The sequence below is a fragment of the Peromyscus maniculatus genome, chromosome 4 (genome assembly GCF_049852395.1).
Source record: "Peromyscus maniculatus bairdii isolate BWxNUB_F1_BW_parent chromosome 4, HU_Pman_BW_mat_3.1, whole genome shotgun sequence".
NCBI lineage: Eukaryota > Metazoa > Chordata > Mammalia > Rodentia > Cricetidae > Peromyscus > Peromyscus maniculatus.
Genome location: NC_134855.1, coordinates 40,250,536 through 40,266,395, shown reverse-complemented (window position 1 = coordinate 40,266,395; position 15,860 = coordinate 40,250,536). Strand labels below are relative to the sequence as shown.

The window sequence follows — 15,860 nt, the reverse complement described above, 5'->3', positions numbered from 1 at the left end:
TAAATATTTTAGCAATGGTCTGGGTATATAACCAGAATTATTAAGAAAATATAGTGGGCTGGAAAGATGGCTTGGTGGTTAAGATCACTTATTGCTTTTGCAAAGGACTGGGTTTAGGTCCTAGCATCAACACTGTATAGTGATAAAACAATAGGATAAGTAAGGTAAGCACAGCTTTTGGAGTGATTAGAGGAGACCAAAAAATATGAGCTGTTGAGTTGTTGTTTACTGGTGAAATTATTAAGGCCGTGTAGTTAAAAGGGAGATTTATTTAGTGGCATAACTTACAAATGAAGGGATAGGTAGGTTGCAGGTTCTGGGAAAGACGCAGCACAGTCCAGGCGGTGTTCTCTGGAGAACTCTCCTTGGTCTACTCTAGCGTCCAGAGTCCAGGAAACAAGAGAGGGCGGTGCATCTGGATCTTGGGTCTTCAGGGCCCTCTCTTGGCCCCGTCTTGTAGGCGTGACAGTTACCGAAGCCTCAATAGGGGTTGGAACTTCCAGACCAAAGCTGGAATGGCTACCCACTACAGTTGTTTCTGCTGAAAGAGAAGTATTATCAATAGTGTTTTAAGATATGTAAGATCCCAAAAGCTGAATCCTCACTCTGCATCGTGGAAATGAATGAAGAACACCAAAATAAAAACACACAAAGCTTGCCTTTTCACAACTTCCTGTCACATGGGGATCATCTGTCATCACACAGGATTTTGACATCACCCAAAGGCAGGTAGGGAAGTGGGAAAGCTTTAGAGTAAAAATGAGAAAGGCTGGGGTCTTCCCTGGTGGAGTCAGGCATGGGAAAACAAGACGTAGACTAACTAGAAAAAGAAAAAAAAACACCTATGGGATTGATGTGAGGAGCATGAGGGATCTTTTCTGATATCACCTGACTTGGAAGCATAGTCAAAGATGGGGATGCTGACAGCCATTTGGTAACCCCTCACCATTCTGGGCAGATTTCTAGGAAAGGTTCTAAGTCTGGGGTCTTATTGTCAGATACGATTTTTTTACATGTTGAGTCTCAGCACTAACATTTCAGAGGTTTATTCTCCTGGAATGAATACAGTATTTCCATCACGTATGTAGAGCCAGCACACCAGAACATTATTCTGCTGATCCAGAGCAATTGGAGTAAGGGCAATGTCATACTGGGAAGGAGGTAGATTCTTGAGGGCAAAAAAAATCTTGTTCTTATCACACCAATATATATTGTTAGGATATGTGCATTTACTACAATTCTTTCTAAAAATGAAGGATGTACTTATTTCTCAATCTGTTCTGATCTTTATTATGTGCTTCTTCCTTATTTTAGCTAGTCATAAAGGACAAAGAAAATCAAGAAGCCTTCTTGTAAATCATTTCATGATTACATGATTTACCACTTAAAATAGAATGGAAAAAAAATGGTCCTCTCCACCACCAATTTGAGTTTTTTGTTTGTTTGTTTGTTTGGTTGGTTGGTTGGTTGGTTGATTTTTAGTCTAGTTTGGTCCCTGGCTCCAGCACTGTTTCACTAATCCTTGCTATTTCTCTCCCTAAATCACAGGAGCCAAAGCCCATCCCTACCACCTCAGCCCTAATGCCAATCCATAACCATCTCCCACATCAGCCCATCCCTCACGTGTTTACAGCCCAGACAACACAAAGGAAGAACCATCCTCATAGCTATAGCCACTTTGAAGAATCAGATGCTAAGGATTTAATATACTTTCTCATAAATCATATAATTATTTCTTAAGGCAGAGGTTGAAATTAGCAAGTTCTTCAAATTAAAAAACCCACACACTCTCCAAAGAGCACCATCAAAAGAGCACAAAGGTCTCTGGAAACTGGATTGTGGCTGGTTTAACAGGTATTTACAGAGCACTTGAAGATAACCAGGGAGAGGTAAGCTTTGATCTGAGATTCACAGGAGATCTGCTATGTGGCCCACTGTGAGTGAGCATCGGGTTCTCATTCTCACAGATAAACTGGAGTTCCCTGCTTGGAGAGAGACAACTGTCCAGTAAGCAATAGGTGTCCCACAGCCACTGCGCTCTGTCCCTCATCACTTTTCCCTACCCCCAGCAGCCAGATGGCCTCCTCCCTCTTCTCTTTCCACAGTAAGACCCTGTTGCCTCTGGGCTTCCAGTTCCCACCCTAAGAGCACACAGAAGAATATGAGGTTGATATTGATTTATTTTTACATTTATTCAATGACCATGACTACTGATGTGCCCCAGGCACTTTGCTAGCAATGGGGAAGAATGAAAGAGACAGGTGAGGGAATAGAGGAGACATTTCCACTCTCCTTAAGGAGACAGTTTAGTAAACAATAAGCCTTATCATAGTTTGTGCTGTTTATTTGGTTCATTTCTATTTGTGCTCCCACTGGTCCCCTTGAGAGCTAACCCTATGCAAATGCCACTGTCTGTTCAAAGGAACCATTACCATAATAGTTGCAAGGATAATGTAGTGATCCTGAGTGTCTAACTTATAATAATGTCTAGCCTATAATAATAATAATAATAATAATAATAATAATAATAATTAATAATAATAATGATATATGGGACACCATTATGATCACACATAGCTTTCTATCATAATAGCCAAGTATTTGAGACATTAAAATTTTAAATAGAAAAGCTTTTGTTGGCTCACAGTCTTGAAGGGTTCAACCCATAACCAATCGGTCTTACTGTTTTAAACCTATAATGAGGCAGAGTATCACACAGGGAGCATTAGGGTAGAGGTAAACTGCTTTTCTCATTCCTAGAAATCAAAATTTAAAAGGAAGGATTAGAGTCTTACATTGTTCTCTAAAGTCATGCTTCTATGAAATAAACACCTGCCACAGAGCCACAGTAGTGTCACTTTGGAGAGAAGGTCCACTAAGAGTGGACCTTGGAGGATAGCTAAACCTTAACAATGAGGCACTTAACAGTGGAGTCAATAGATGATATCATTTTAAGTTACAGATTGACTCAATCCAAAAGAGTCAAGAGTCTGGTAGGAAGAAATCTGACATAAGTTTCTCCTACTATAATAGAATATCATAGACTGGGTAAAATACAAACTTCTATTATAATTCTATCTAGTTGACTTACAATTCTGGACAGTGGGGAGCAATGAAGGCTTCCTTGCTGTGTCAGAGAACTGTGGAGGGCATCACATGGTAAGAGTAGGCACAGGGAAGAGGGCAGAGGCCCCACCTTCCTCTTTTATCATTAGTCCATTCATAGGAGCTAACCTCTAACCTACTCCCAAATAATGGCCTCATATCCATATTCATGAGGGCAGTGCCCCAACAACTTAATCACTTTCTAAATGCCCTGCCTCTTAACACCATCATGATACCAATTATATTTCAATAAGAGTTTCGGAGAAAACTTTCAGGTCATGGTAGTCTATCAGTAAGTTTCCAGACTCAAAAATTCACAGTCCCTGGATGCCTGGTGGAAATAGGTCTTTTCAAGAAAGGATTCTGACCCAGGATGCTGTCACTGTACATACTGTACATGTTGATTCTCCTACCCACCTCTTCTCCCTCATCACCTCTCCTCCACCCTGTTGTTCCATAGCACAGATTCACTCTAGTATAATTCCAGAAGCTGAAAATCTGAGATGGTTTCCACTGGGACCATCAAGGTATCAGAAGGACTCTGTTTCTTCACAGATTGTAAGGGAGGGAGAACCTGTTTCCTCATCTGTTCCAGCTACTAGAGACTTCCTGTGATTATTCTCTAAACTATGAAGATATATTAAGGAAAACCCACAGGGAGACTGGTCCTGTGGTAGTTTGAATGTAAGCAGCCACCATAATCTCATAGGAAGTGACACTATTAGGAGGTATGGCCTTGTTGGAGGAAGTGTGTCACTGTGGGGGTGGACTTTGAGGTTTCCGATGCTCAGGATACCACGCAGTGTTTCTGTCAACTTCCTGTGGCCTGCAAGATGTAGGACTCTCAGCTCCAGCACCTTGTCAGGCTACCTGTCACCGTGTTTGCCATCGTGATGATAATGGACTGAACCTCTGAACTGTAAACCACCACTTCAATTAAATGTTTTCCTTTATAAGAGTTGCCATGGTCATGGTGTCTCTTCACAGCAAATGGTAGTCCTAGCTAAGACAGGTTCTATCCCTCTACACCAATATGGAAATTTTAAAGTACATGCCTGAGCAAGGGGCATATATCATTGCCACTATCCAAGAACCTCACTGACTCAAAGCCCTCCCTCACTTGAAAAGTTTCAAGGATTTAGTTATGTGCGACAAGTCAAGTCGTCCCCTCTATTGGGGAACACAAGTCACTGCAGCCTTCACATCCAGTACAAGGAAGAACAATGCTCACCAGAACTCTGGATTTTGGAGACACTATGTGTTGTGAATGGTGTGCTTCTCCACCCCTTTGCTTAGTGATCTGCAGGGCCGTTTCTTCTGAATAGAACTTGTAGTGAGAGGGAGTTCTGCAAGTCTATGCTATTATACAAGTTTCCTGCAACTTGAGTTTTGTGACCCAGTAGATGAAGTCCTTACTGGAAATGGCCAGATCAGCCAGGTCCAAAATAGAGTCATGAAAGCTGCCTCTGGTTCAAAAGTGTCTTCATCAACTTCTTTAAAAAAAAAAAAAAAAAACTATTTTATGTATATGAGTGGTTTGTCTGTGTTTATGTCTGTGCAACATGTTCGTGCCTGGTGCCCAAAGAGGCATGAAGAGGACACTGGGTCCACTAGGAATGAAGTTATAGATAGCTGTGAACTCCCATGTGAGTGATGGAACTAAAACTCAGGTCCTCAGGAATAACAACAAGTGCTCTTAACCCCTGAGCCATCTCACCAGCCCTGCCAATTTTTGTAGCCAGGGTCTCTCTATGTAGCCCTGGCTGGCCTGGAACTCACTATGACATTGACTGAACTCACTGCCCCTGCCTCCTTAGTACTCAGATTAAAGGTATGTGCTACCATGCCTTCCACCAATTTCTTACTTGTCTGTTATTATAATTAATTATGTCAACACTTAGGGGACCTCCTTGAATGTGGCTGCAATGGCAAATGACTGTTGACTATTTGAATTTCAGCAACTGCCTTGCTCCTAGGTTCTAGGAAAGGTTGAAGGCACAACCATGAAACATCAAGTGCACCAATTTCTAGAGCTGCTGTAACTAGCTGCCACAAGCTGGGTGGTTAAAACAATAGCGATTCGTTCCCTGGTTCTGGAAGCTAGAAGTCTGAACTCCAGAGGTCCTACACAGAGAATTCCTTCTGAGGGCGGTAAGGGAAAATGTTTGCTCTAGGCCCCTTTTGACTTATAGGTGGCCATCTTCCCCCTGTCGCTCTGCCATTTTCCCTGTGTGAGTGCCTCTGTTTCCCCATTTTAGAAAGACATGAATTACACTGGATTAAATCCTCGTTATTTAACATAGAGAGGACCTGTCTCCAAATGAGGACCTTTAGAAGATTCACTTTAGCAGATATCACCAACTGACTATACAAACGGGTTCTCCACAATGAGTGGAGTTTTACCTGATCTTCCGAATGATAAAGTGGGCATGTGCGGACTCATGGGATCACTAGACAGAAATGGCCTGTGTTGCGGAAGAGACAAAGCCACCGGCAAAGGCAAGCACCGCTGCAGAGAACTGGGATTCTGTCATGCCTCCCATCAGGTCAATACTTCTCCCTCAACTCTTTCCCACACTGACTTTGTAGAGAGTGCCCTGTAACCAAAGAACATGGAGCAAGAAGTATCCTTCTTTAGCAAAGAAAGCTAGTACAGCCCTCAGGGGATAGCTACTAATATCGAAGCCCTGCTCAGAAAGTCTTCCTAAGACATAGGACCTTGGTGGTCCACCTACCTTTCCACTCTGTGTGGGAAAGGAGTGATATGCCGACTCCAGTGGTGGTTAATATGTTGACTAGCTGATTGATGGAGGATTAATTTAAAACACCATCAAAAGGCTGATTCATGAAAGTCTCTCAAACTGTTCACTGAGTATGGAAATAGTCATGTATGAATGAAAGATTTATCCCAGAAAACAGGATGATCTATCCTGCAGACTCCCTCCAATGACCCTTGGTGCAGGCTTACAGGGTAAGCCCAAGGCTGATGTGGCTATCACTACTGTAATTGCCTCCACTATTGGAAGTGCTTAGACCAATGGACAGCAATGAGAAGGTCTTATACTGTTCCCTGTAGGCCTTTTTAGACCGCCTCTTCAGCTCCAGCCCAGGACTCCAGTAAGTCTTGATTCAACGTCTTCAGTGTTGGGGGCGGGGGAGGAAGAAACAGATGGATACTTGAGAGACATAATAAAGAGGACATTTTATGTATCTTAGTCCATTTGTATGGCATGCCAGGCACGATGATTTATAAAGAAATGCACTCCTTTGAATTGTGGAGGCATGAAAACCTAAGGTCACGTGGCTTCGGCGTTCTAGCAGTGCCCTGCCTGCACTCTTAACTGAAGCTGGGCAACTTCATGGTGGAGTGACTTAATGCTCCTGCATAATCCTCCTCCCTGTACAATAACACAATACACTGTAGAGCGGTGCTTAAATACCTCTCATGTAAGTGGCAGTGTTATTTTTCATGTCTTGATAAGAAGACGCCTGCAAAATAAGTGGATATTCCCTGGGGAGTACTAGCACAGATATTCAGCCCGAAGTGTCATTCAAAAGTGAACAGTCACCCTTGCTTGCCCTCTGCCAGCGCCAGATAACATGGAGCACTCAACTCCCCTCAGTATGACATACCTCTCCCGGAAAGAGATAGAGACCTGGCAGGTTAGTTTTGTCAGTGAGCTGTGAATCTGCCAAACTCTATGCCCTCTTGGACCTCAGCTCCCTCGTTTGTCCACGCAAGGGAGTAGCAGTTCAACCCCAATGTGCAATGTCCCTTTCAGCAAAGGGGGATCGCTGTCCTCCGAGTGCCCCCGACTCACAGCCGCCCCGTGCGCCACTCCCTGGTTCTTCCGCTGCCCCGCGCCGGCTCTACACACCGAAGCCTTGACGCTGAGCCCGCCTGGCGCTAACTAATGTTTAACTCGGGCCGAAACTTGGCGGCGAGCGCAGGGTGACTGCGTACAGAGCAGCGGCGCAGGACGTCCGTCTCTGCGCGCGGTAATTTGTGCTTGCGCTCAAGCCTCAGAGCTCAGTTCAGAGGAGCCGCCCGACCATGAAGGTGAGTGCACCCCGCCTCGCACCTCCCTGGCCCCGGGCTTGGGTTGTGGGTGCCCTTTCACCAAACTCTCCCCAAACTGCCCCAGATTTCCTGGAGGCAATCTGGAGCTGCCATTAGGCGGAAGGCACCGGGCCACCCTAACAGGCGAAGGAACGTCCCGTCCTGCACTTGCTTCTCCCTTAGATTTGTGGAGTGTCCTACTCAGACCCAGGCACTGAGCCTTGGAGGTCCGGGATAATCACCAGTGGAACGCACGCGGCACCTTCACTTGGCTTCAGACGAGTGGGTGGGAGGAGAGAAGCCAACAAGATCACAAGATCACGCTCCGGGCCAAAATTCAAGGGTTCCTGCCGGAGTGAGCCCCAAACCCCACCAGTCTACTCGTACACCTACAAACCCCTCTGCCTCTGAAGGGACCTAGATCCCAATCCTCTTCCCCGGGGAGGAACAAAGGCTTCTCTCTAATTGTTAATTGTTTGCCATCTGGCCTGCTTGCAGACACCGTGGAAGGTTCTCCTGGGACTGCTTGGTGTAGCTGCGCTTGTCACCGTCATCACTGTGCCACTGGTTCTGCTGAACAAAGGTAGAAACCTTGCAACATCTTACAAAAAGAAGAGTGGTTGGAGATGGGGTCAGGTGACATGTGATCATGCAAAGTGGGCTTTGTTTATTGGGGGCCTGGACGAGTGTACCGGATTATAGCCTAGAAGAGTGACAGACTCCATGCCTTGGCTGCTTCTGGGGTCTCTAGTGTTTAGGTTGTAAGCCTTGAGGCTTCCTCGTTTTGTTGTGTAAAGCAAACACACACTTCCTGAAACTGAGAGAGAGGCGCGGTTTCTTTTCATTAAATGTAATTGCAAAAATCTTAACCTCAAATTGATTTTAGAAGGCTGTGGTTGTCCATCTTCCAAAGTAGCCTTCGAAGATCCTAAACACAGCAATGAGAATTTCTTAAGTGGACTGGGAAATAAGAAAGCAAGCCCCATGGTATAATTTTGAAAAAAGAAAAAGGAAGAAAACCAGAGACTTTTTTCCCTTCAGGTATGACGAGAATTTGTCAGTTGTAAGATTCAGTTGTAGAGAAGCAATTATTTTACCATCTTAGAAACATTGCAGCACTAAATTGCCACTGAGCATAATGTAGTGACCTGAAATCAGTCAGCTTTTAGAGGGTTATTTCATTGAAAGTCACTCTCATGCATTTTCAACTTGCCAGAACCTTCCAGTTTAGCCTCAGCTTTTGGTACAAAATAGATAGATAATGAGGTGCCACTACTGAATGCAAACGAGTGAGAAGAGCTCATGAGGGTCTCCCCTGGCTCTTCTTCTCCTGTGGACACTCGGAATTACTCACTGCACATTGTGCACACTCTGAACCAGCCTCTCTGGGTGGAAATGGAGTCAAGTGGCCTTAGTCAGATTTCAAGACAACAATTAAAAGTTAGTATGTAGCGCTATCAAAAACATTCCATTTCATAATGGAGCAAAGGTACCAACGATTAATAATTGAACCCACTGCTGATAATATTGAATTAAGATATCAGTAGTTACTACTCTTTTAGGCAATGGAGTTCTGTCATCACAGAACTAAGGGGGACCCAAAGTTCAAGGCCATCCTCAACTACACAGGAAACTGAAGGCCTACCTGGAAGACATGAGACCCTATCTTGAAGTAAATAAAAAAAATTTAAAAATTAAGTAACATTCAAAAATCCATGTGAGGAAAAGATGAGCCATATCTAGAATCAAACAATCTCAAAGTAGCCTAGATAGCCGATTTTTCTTCACAAAACCACAGAGGTATCACAGCATCCCAGGAAAAACTGTAACCATAGAACTTCCTCAAGGGAAACTATTGGGATACGGCCTATGGATAAGCCCACTTGAGATGGACAATAAATAATCTTGGGGACCAAGTCATGAATTTGCTTTCCTCCAAAGGGCTTGCTCAAATTATCACTAACTGTGAGATTTCTACTTTACTGGATAAAGTATGCAGACTCTGGAGGGCCTGTTTTGCCCTTTCGGTGAACAGCATCCACTCTCTTTTCTAAACAAAATATCAAGGATGTTCCTCTTCAGAGGGTTTCCTGAGAGACTCAAGTGTCCCCCTTCACTGACTCTTAGGATTTAAGCTAGGGAGGCCTGAACACATTGCCCTAAGAACCGGAAGGAGCTCTCTTAGGGAATCTGGAAAAGTTTGAAGATTCAGAAAACATGCATGACTTGTGTGACAACACACAACGATCATATTCTGTGCTCTGGGATTCTACAGATCTGAGGGCCAGAGAAGAAGCAGAGAGTAGCAGAAGCAATAAGTGAGCTTTCATCCCTAGGTGATGTAAGGCTATGGAAAATTATGTATATTTAGATGTGTATATTTTACTTTATGTATGAGTGTTTGCCTGCTCTAGGTATCACTTGGATACCTGGTGCCCGTGGAAGTCAGAAGAAGGTACTGACTTCCTGGAATGCAGTAACAGATGCTTGTGAGCCATCTTGTAGGTGCTGGGAATTAAACCCCTGATCCTCTCCAAGCGCTCTCACCCACCGCTGAGCCATCTCTCCAGTCCCTCCTCCTCCTTTAATATATGGGGGAATTTTGAGCATGCCTGGACTCCTGGGCTTGAGAGTGGAAGTAGGGTGGACTGGAATGAAAAGCAAGGAACGGAACGTGGACCCAAACAAGGCACAGTTCACAATTTGGAAGCTGGAAGCTACTCAGATGTGAAGGACTATACTTTTGTGACTGGTTAACCTCAAGAGAGTGTGGGGGAAGGTAGCAGAGAATGCCTCCTGGGGACCTGGTAGAAACCTGATTTCCTGGTAGATTGTTTACACTCACATTGTTCTTTCTTTTTACTTCTGAATCCTCCTGTGTGTTTAGATAGAAAATGAAAGTCATCGTGTTTCATCTCTTACCTTATCTGAGGGGGCAGAGGTGACAACCCAGGCATGTAGCAGCGTTTCCACTAGGTCAGCAATACCTTTCCCGGGCTGGGCCACATAGTAAGGGATTCTTATGCTCTTATGCGCACACGAACCCAGTTTCAGCCTGATGAGAAGATGAGAGGCCTGCCCGCCCCACCCCATGCCCAAGGTTTAACATCACACCACCTCCAGCAAAGAAGAAGCAGGAGGGGAGAAGTGTAGAGGGAGAGAGAATGTGAAATTGAAGGAGGGAGAAAGAAAAGAGAGGAAGGAGACTTCACTGAAGACAGAAGAGCCCCAGATTATGTGCAAAACAAAGAATTAAACAGCTAAAAGGTCAGCGGAAGGGCAAACCCAAGTGCTTCCCCTGAGAGGCTAGTTTAAGACAAGGTCAAGGGTTTCCTTATGAAATGCTGACGTCAACAAAACCAGATGTACTGAACACATGGAAAGGGTGGGGTAGGGGACGACTTCAGAGTATTGTCTTTTTATTTGTAAAGATAAAAAGCTTCCTGAAGTCGGAAGTTAGCTCAAGTCGGAAGTTCCTTCTCTAGGAAAAAATAAAACTTCACTGCTTGGTGTATGTGTAGTGGATGTAAAGCTTCTCTTTAAACTTCCACTTACCTTGTTAGAGACATGTTACATTGTGTTTCCCAGAGAATCAGCAATGAAACTATCAACACATGCTACTTGTCAGAGTAGCAAGCAGCCAAGTGGAAATGAAGCTTTCTCATTCAAAATTTGTGACTACTTCACTTTATAGTGTGATATTTGAATCATTTAGTTGTCAAATAGTTTTATTATTCAGTTTAATTATGGAATAGAAATCACGCTCTCTCTCTCTCTCTCTCTTTTGCTCCTTTCTCTGCTCCACAGTAAATTTCCTTAATATCTTCTTTTAATTCATAAGAAACTTGACTTCTCATCCACTGCCAGGACTAAAAGAAAACCCAAATATGAGGAGAAAGGAACCACCAGGGAGATAAAAGATCACATCTATAAAGTTTCCTGAGAGAATCCAGGATCCATTCCCAGTTGAAATAACAGAAATGAGCCTGAAAGGAAGCTTTGTGTATGTCAGAGGACAATCTCTCCATGCCCTGCTCTATAAGAGCTCAGTGGACCGCTGTCAGCCTTCCTGAGTGTTCCAGTCATCATGGTTGGTGTTTTTCAGGCCGCAATTTGAACTTTCCTTTCTCTAGCTATAGTATGAGCCTTAACTTTCTTTGCCTTGGAATCCTTTCCTCTCCTCTCCAAAGAGATCAGAGATCAGAGGCAGGGAAAGACAAGATTGTTGGCCTGGTTAATGGTCAAAGAATCACAACCTAAAGCACCTGACCAGAGCTGGCATGGTGTGCTTTTCATATCAAGTTCTGAAGCCCCAGGCGAAGGTGGCTAGAAATGCAGAAGCAGCTTACTTTGTGGGAGAGAAGGTGTACAAGTGTGAAATTGTGAAATGATAGTGTGTGCCTTTTATTGGGCTGAGTGTCTCCATGTATTTCTCTTTTAATCCTTAAGAGAATTCTTAGAGAGAAAGTAGTACTATTAGCATTTCCATCTGAAAGAAAAGGTTACTTCTTCATGAAGAAGGAATTTCTCCAAAGCTTGAGGCAATAGGCATTATTTCCTAGATTATGAATGAGGAATTTGGGTGTGAATCACCTTGGGATTCTGGTTTAGGGTCTCTCCTGAGGTTGTCACCTGAAAGGTTAACTGAATTAACATCCTATGCAAGATCACTCACCTAGAGCTTAGCTAGAGACCTAAGTCTCCCTGCTGTGAGCCTCTTAAGTCAGCAAGGCAGATAGATGCAGTTCTCTTGCAGGAATCACAAGAAGGTCTAAGCAGGAAGGCCCGGTGCCTGCCATGACTTAGTCTCAGAAATGGCCATCACAACATCAATTGTGGTGTTTGTTATTAGCAGTACAGAACAACCCTGATACAACTAGGAGTTGAATGGGGCTAGCAAACACCAAAAGGTGCGTATCACTGGACCATCTTGGAGGATGATGCCAAAGAAATTAAGAAACTCTTTCAGTGTTCTGTAGAGTAGAGATATGTTATACATAGACCATGTATGTGCCTCTAGCTGATACTTGATATTGTTAAACCCGACTGTCATTTTGTTAGCTTGTGATCAAGTATAAAATCAGTTCAGTTGGGTCTTATTAACATAATTGTTACAGCTTCTAATTTACATGACTATAACATAACATGTCTTCACTGCTAATCTCTACATTTTAAATGTTTTGAGGAAAAGAGCTTATTCCAGAGGCCTCTATTCCTATAAAAAGCTATATGCAGGCAACAACTTGAAGAATGAACATTCCAGACTTTCCCACCCAATAACCCTATATGATGTTGGAGAATCCTGGGGATTAAATTAAGGGCCTCATGAGTGCTGAGTACTCTAACCCCTGGGATACCCTAGGCCAGCATCTGTGTTTTTGAATGGTCTTATTGACAGTGGGAGTAGGAGTGAGCCAAGAGACACAGCTCCATGACGCCACCTGCAAAAACAGGAGAAGTTCCATTCAGAGACCTCCACTCATTCAGATGAAGCTGGGATCCTTGACTTCACAACAAGAATTTTGGGACATGCCAGTATGAGAAAGAGTTGGAGTGCATTACAAAGAGATTTTTAACATAGAAGGTTAATGGAAAGAGGCACCCAGGGAAAGAATAGGATACATCTAAGCATAGGTATGAGCTTCTCAGGAGGGAGTTGAGCTTATGTATTTTTACAATAGTCTTATGAAAGATCTTGGTGCCTTCTGAAGTTACATCTCAAAGGGTTGCTAAAGAACTCGATGAGATCATACGGTTGTTACCGGGTGCACTGGACAGCATTACAGCTGATAAGATAAAATCTAGTACACAAGATTGCTTGGGGAGTTAACATGTTTATAGGCTTGTTTGTAAAATATCCAGAAAATTGTGGGTTCACATCTAGGACAAGAGATAAGACCATTTTGAAAGGCACATATGCTTAGGACTTAAACATTGTTCACGGCTATTTAAAAATTGTTATTTGAAAAGATCTCTATATAAAATGAATATCTCTATATAGACAACCTTTATAGTAAGTTCTGTTAATTGTATTCTTGACTCTCATTCTCAACTGGCAAGTCTCGAAGCAGACTCCAGTGTGTGTGTGTGTGTGTGTGTGTGTGTGTGTGTGTGTGTGTGTGTGTGTGTGTGTGTGTGTTGGGCGGTCTTTTCCTTCTTGTGTCCCCTTAATTGTCCCTGTTTTTTCCCTCCTGCTTCATTAATAGTATTACATTAAGTAGTAATAGTAATAACAACTCCTTCTGATTTCTCACCAACATTATATTACACTTGCTTTGTTTCCAATACAAGTTATATTATTCCATCTAATCTTCACAGAATAGTCAATTTCAGAGAGAGAGATTCATATCTTATCTTTTAAACTTAAAGACACTAGAATATGGAAAACTTAGGGCTTGCAAGTAAGTACTTGGTGTTGGGAATCCAAATCTTTTGTGTTTTAGTCTCCCCTGAGCCTGCCAATTCTCAGAAATAATTGATTTGAAGAAATGCTTTGATGGCCAGTTTTTCGGAGTTAAAGTTTAATCATTGCCTTATGACTAAATGCTAATCCTTTCATTGATGTATATCAGTATCTTGTAAATATTTCCACCTCTAGTCCTCACAGCTCCGTTACGACCTCCACAAGAAGGTGGCCTCTCAATTTGGGAATAACCTGAAGCCACACACTTAGCACTTCTGAGCTGTTTTATTAGTTTCCAAGTATAGGGTTTTCAGTTTTATGTTGTACTTCCAAAGGATAGTTTCATATGGTGCTTTTCTATAGCTTATAGACCCTTCTCTCTCCTTGAGGATGTACACATTTCTTCAGTATTTGATTCACTGTGTGAACAAAATAGATCCATGAGCTTACATTATATAATTTACCCATCTTAGGTCTGCATAGAAGTAACTTAAGTCAGTGTAGCTAGAGTTTCCCTGCCTTGCCCACAGTCAGGACAAATCTTTGTCACCCGCCAGTCCCACAGCCGCTCAGACCCAACCAAGTAAACACAGAGACTTATATTGCATACAAACTGTATGGCCGTGGCAGGCTTCTTGCTAACTGTTCTTATAGCTTAAATTAATCCATTTCCATAAATCTATACCTTGCCACATGGATGATGGCTTACCGGCGTCTTCACATGCTGCTGGTCATGGTGGTGGCTGGCAGTGTCTTTTTGCCTCAGCCTTCCGCTTCCCAGAATTCTCCTCTCTCCTTGTCCCACCTACTTCCTGCCTGGCCACTGGCCAATCAGTGTTTTATTTATTGACCAATCAGAGCAATTTGACATACAGACCATCCCACAGCAGTCAGAGCCAAAACCTGTAGTGATCTTGTTCTTTGCTTTCTGGGAGCCATGGTGGCTCCGACTATAAAGGAAGAAAATGGAATAGTGAGAACAGAGCATAAATGTGGGACCACAATGCATGCTTTCCTCGACTTCACAGTCCCTAATCTGAGTTAGCTGGCCCCTATTCATACCCACCTTACTTAAGCTCAGTACTACAAATCTCTCATGGGTAAGTCTTACTTTTTTATACTTATTTATTCTTTTACTCCATACAATGTAATTACTTCAAGTGTGAGACTTGTGAGACCTAGCACCTCTTCAGGGCTAAAGTCCTAGAGTAACTATGGCAGTATTTGTCAACCCAGCAACACTTATTTTTATATTAAGAGTTTCTCAAGAAATATGCATAAGGACCACCTTCCTTGGGCCTATATAGTCTACTGCGGGGGCATTACAGGCAAGCGCAGAAATCAATTCAGATGATAGCAAATAACTGTGACAAAAGAAAAGTAAAATGGGATGGGGCGACGATAAATACAGAAGGGCGTTTCTCTTTTAGTCTAAGTATGGTTTTGAGCCACTAGAGGGTCTAAGTACAGGTAAGGCATGATATTAGTTACACTGAAAATATATATCTCTGATCCCTGATGCACAGTGTTTTGGGGCAGGGGCTAGTTTGTACCTGTGGGAAGGGAGATGATGGTGTCCTGGAGATGAAGTAAGTTTGTTTTAGTGAACTATATTTCAGAGGCAAGGCATCGTAGGAATGTGAGGAATGAGGGAGGAGTGCAGAGGATTCCTAGAGCCATCATCTGAGTAGCCCAAGCAGAGAATTTTCATGAACTAATCTGTTAAAGTGCCTCTGGCCAATTCTCCTCCCAAGGCCAAGCTCAGAGCCTTCTAGCTCAGCTTTGCAGTTTTCCTGTTCAGCAAATATCCTTGGAGCATGTTGTAAATGGTGGCACTTTGTCAGGAGGGATGTAAAGACGATAGCTCTGACCTCTGTCCTCAAATGGTTCACAATATTAAAGGAAACCTGAACATTAACTGTAATAAGAGACCTGAGAGCTCTTCTAGTAAATGATCAAAGTGCTAGGGGAGCATTCAAAAGCAAATGTCAAGTCCTGTCCAGGAAAGCTTCTATGGAAACTAGCCAAGCACGAAAGAAAGATTAATGATTACTGGGCCTGAATATAATTCTTCCATTCCCCCAGTCTTCAAGCTGACTCAAAGCATACAAGTCACACTTATATGTTCAGTTACCAGAAATTTACATCCCCAGGATTCGGTATGAAGATTATATTAAATGGGATATTTTTTTTTGTCTGTAGGAAACCAGAACCTGACCAGTTGTTTAAAATGCAGAGTCTCATCATTGTTTTATTATCAGCATTTTGCTTAACTGGAAGTCTAGAAAAAGG

General features: G+C 43.0%; 1 protein-coding gene across 2 annotated transcripts in view; it reads left to right on the top strand.

Moving 5' to 3' along the window:
* The first annotated feature begins 6,839 nt into the window (after nucleotides 1-6,839).
* Dpp4 (dipeptidyl peptidase 4) overlaps nucleotides 6,840-15,860 on the top strand; it is an 86,686-nt gene continuing 77,665 nt past the window's right edge. Inside the window, exons 1-2 of one of the 2 annotated variants that reach the window (XM_006984654.4) lie at nucleotides 6,840-7,165; nucleotides 7,664-7,748. In XM_006984654.4, the coding sequence (XP_006984716.1) occupies nucleotides 7,160-7,165; nucleotides 7,664-7,748 (91 nt within the window). In that variant the 5' untranslated portion in view covers nucleotides 6,840-7,159. The remainder of the gene's footprint in view (nucleotides 7,166-7,663; nucleotides 7,749-15,860) is intronic. The other variant, XM_042275366.2, reaches the window with a different exon arrangement.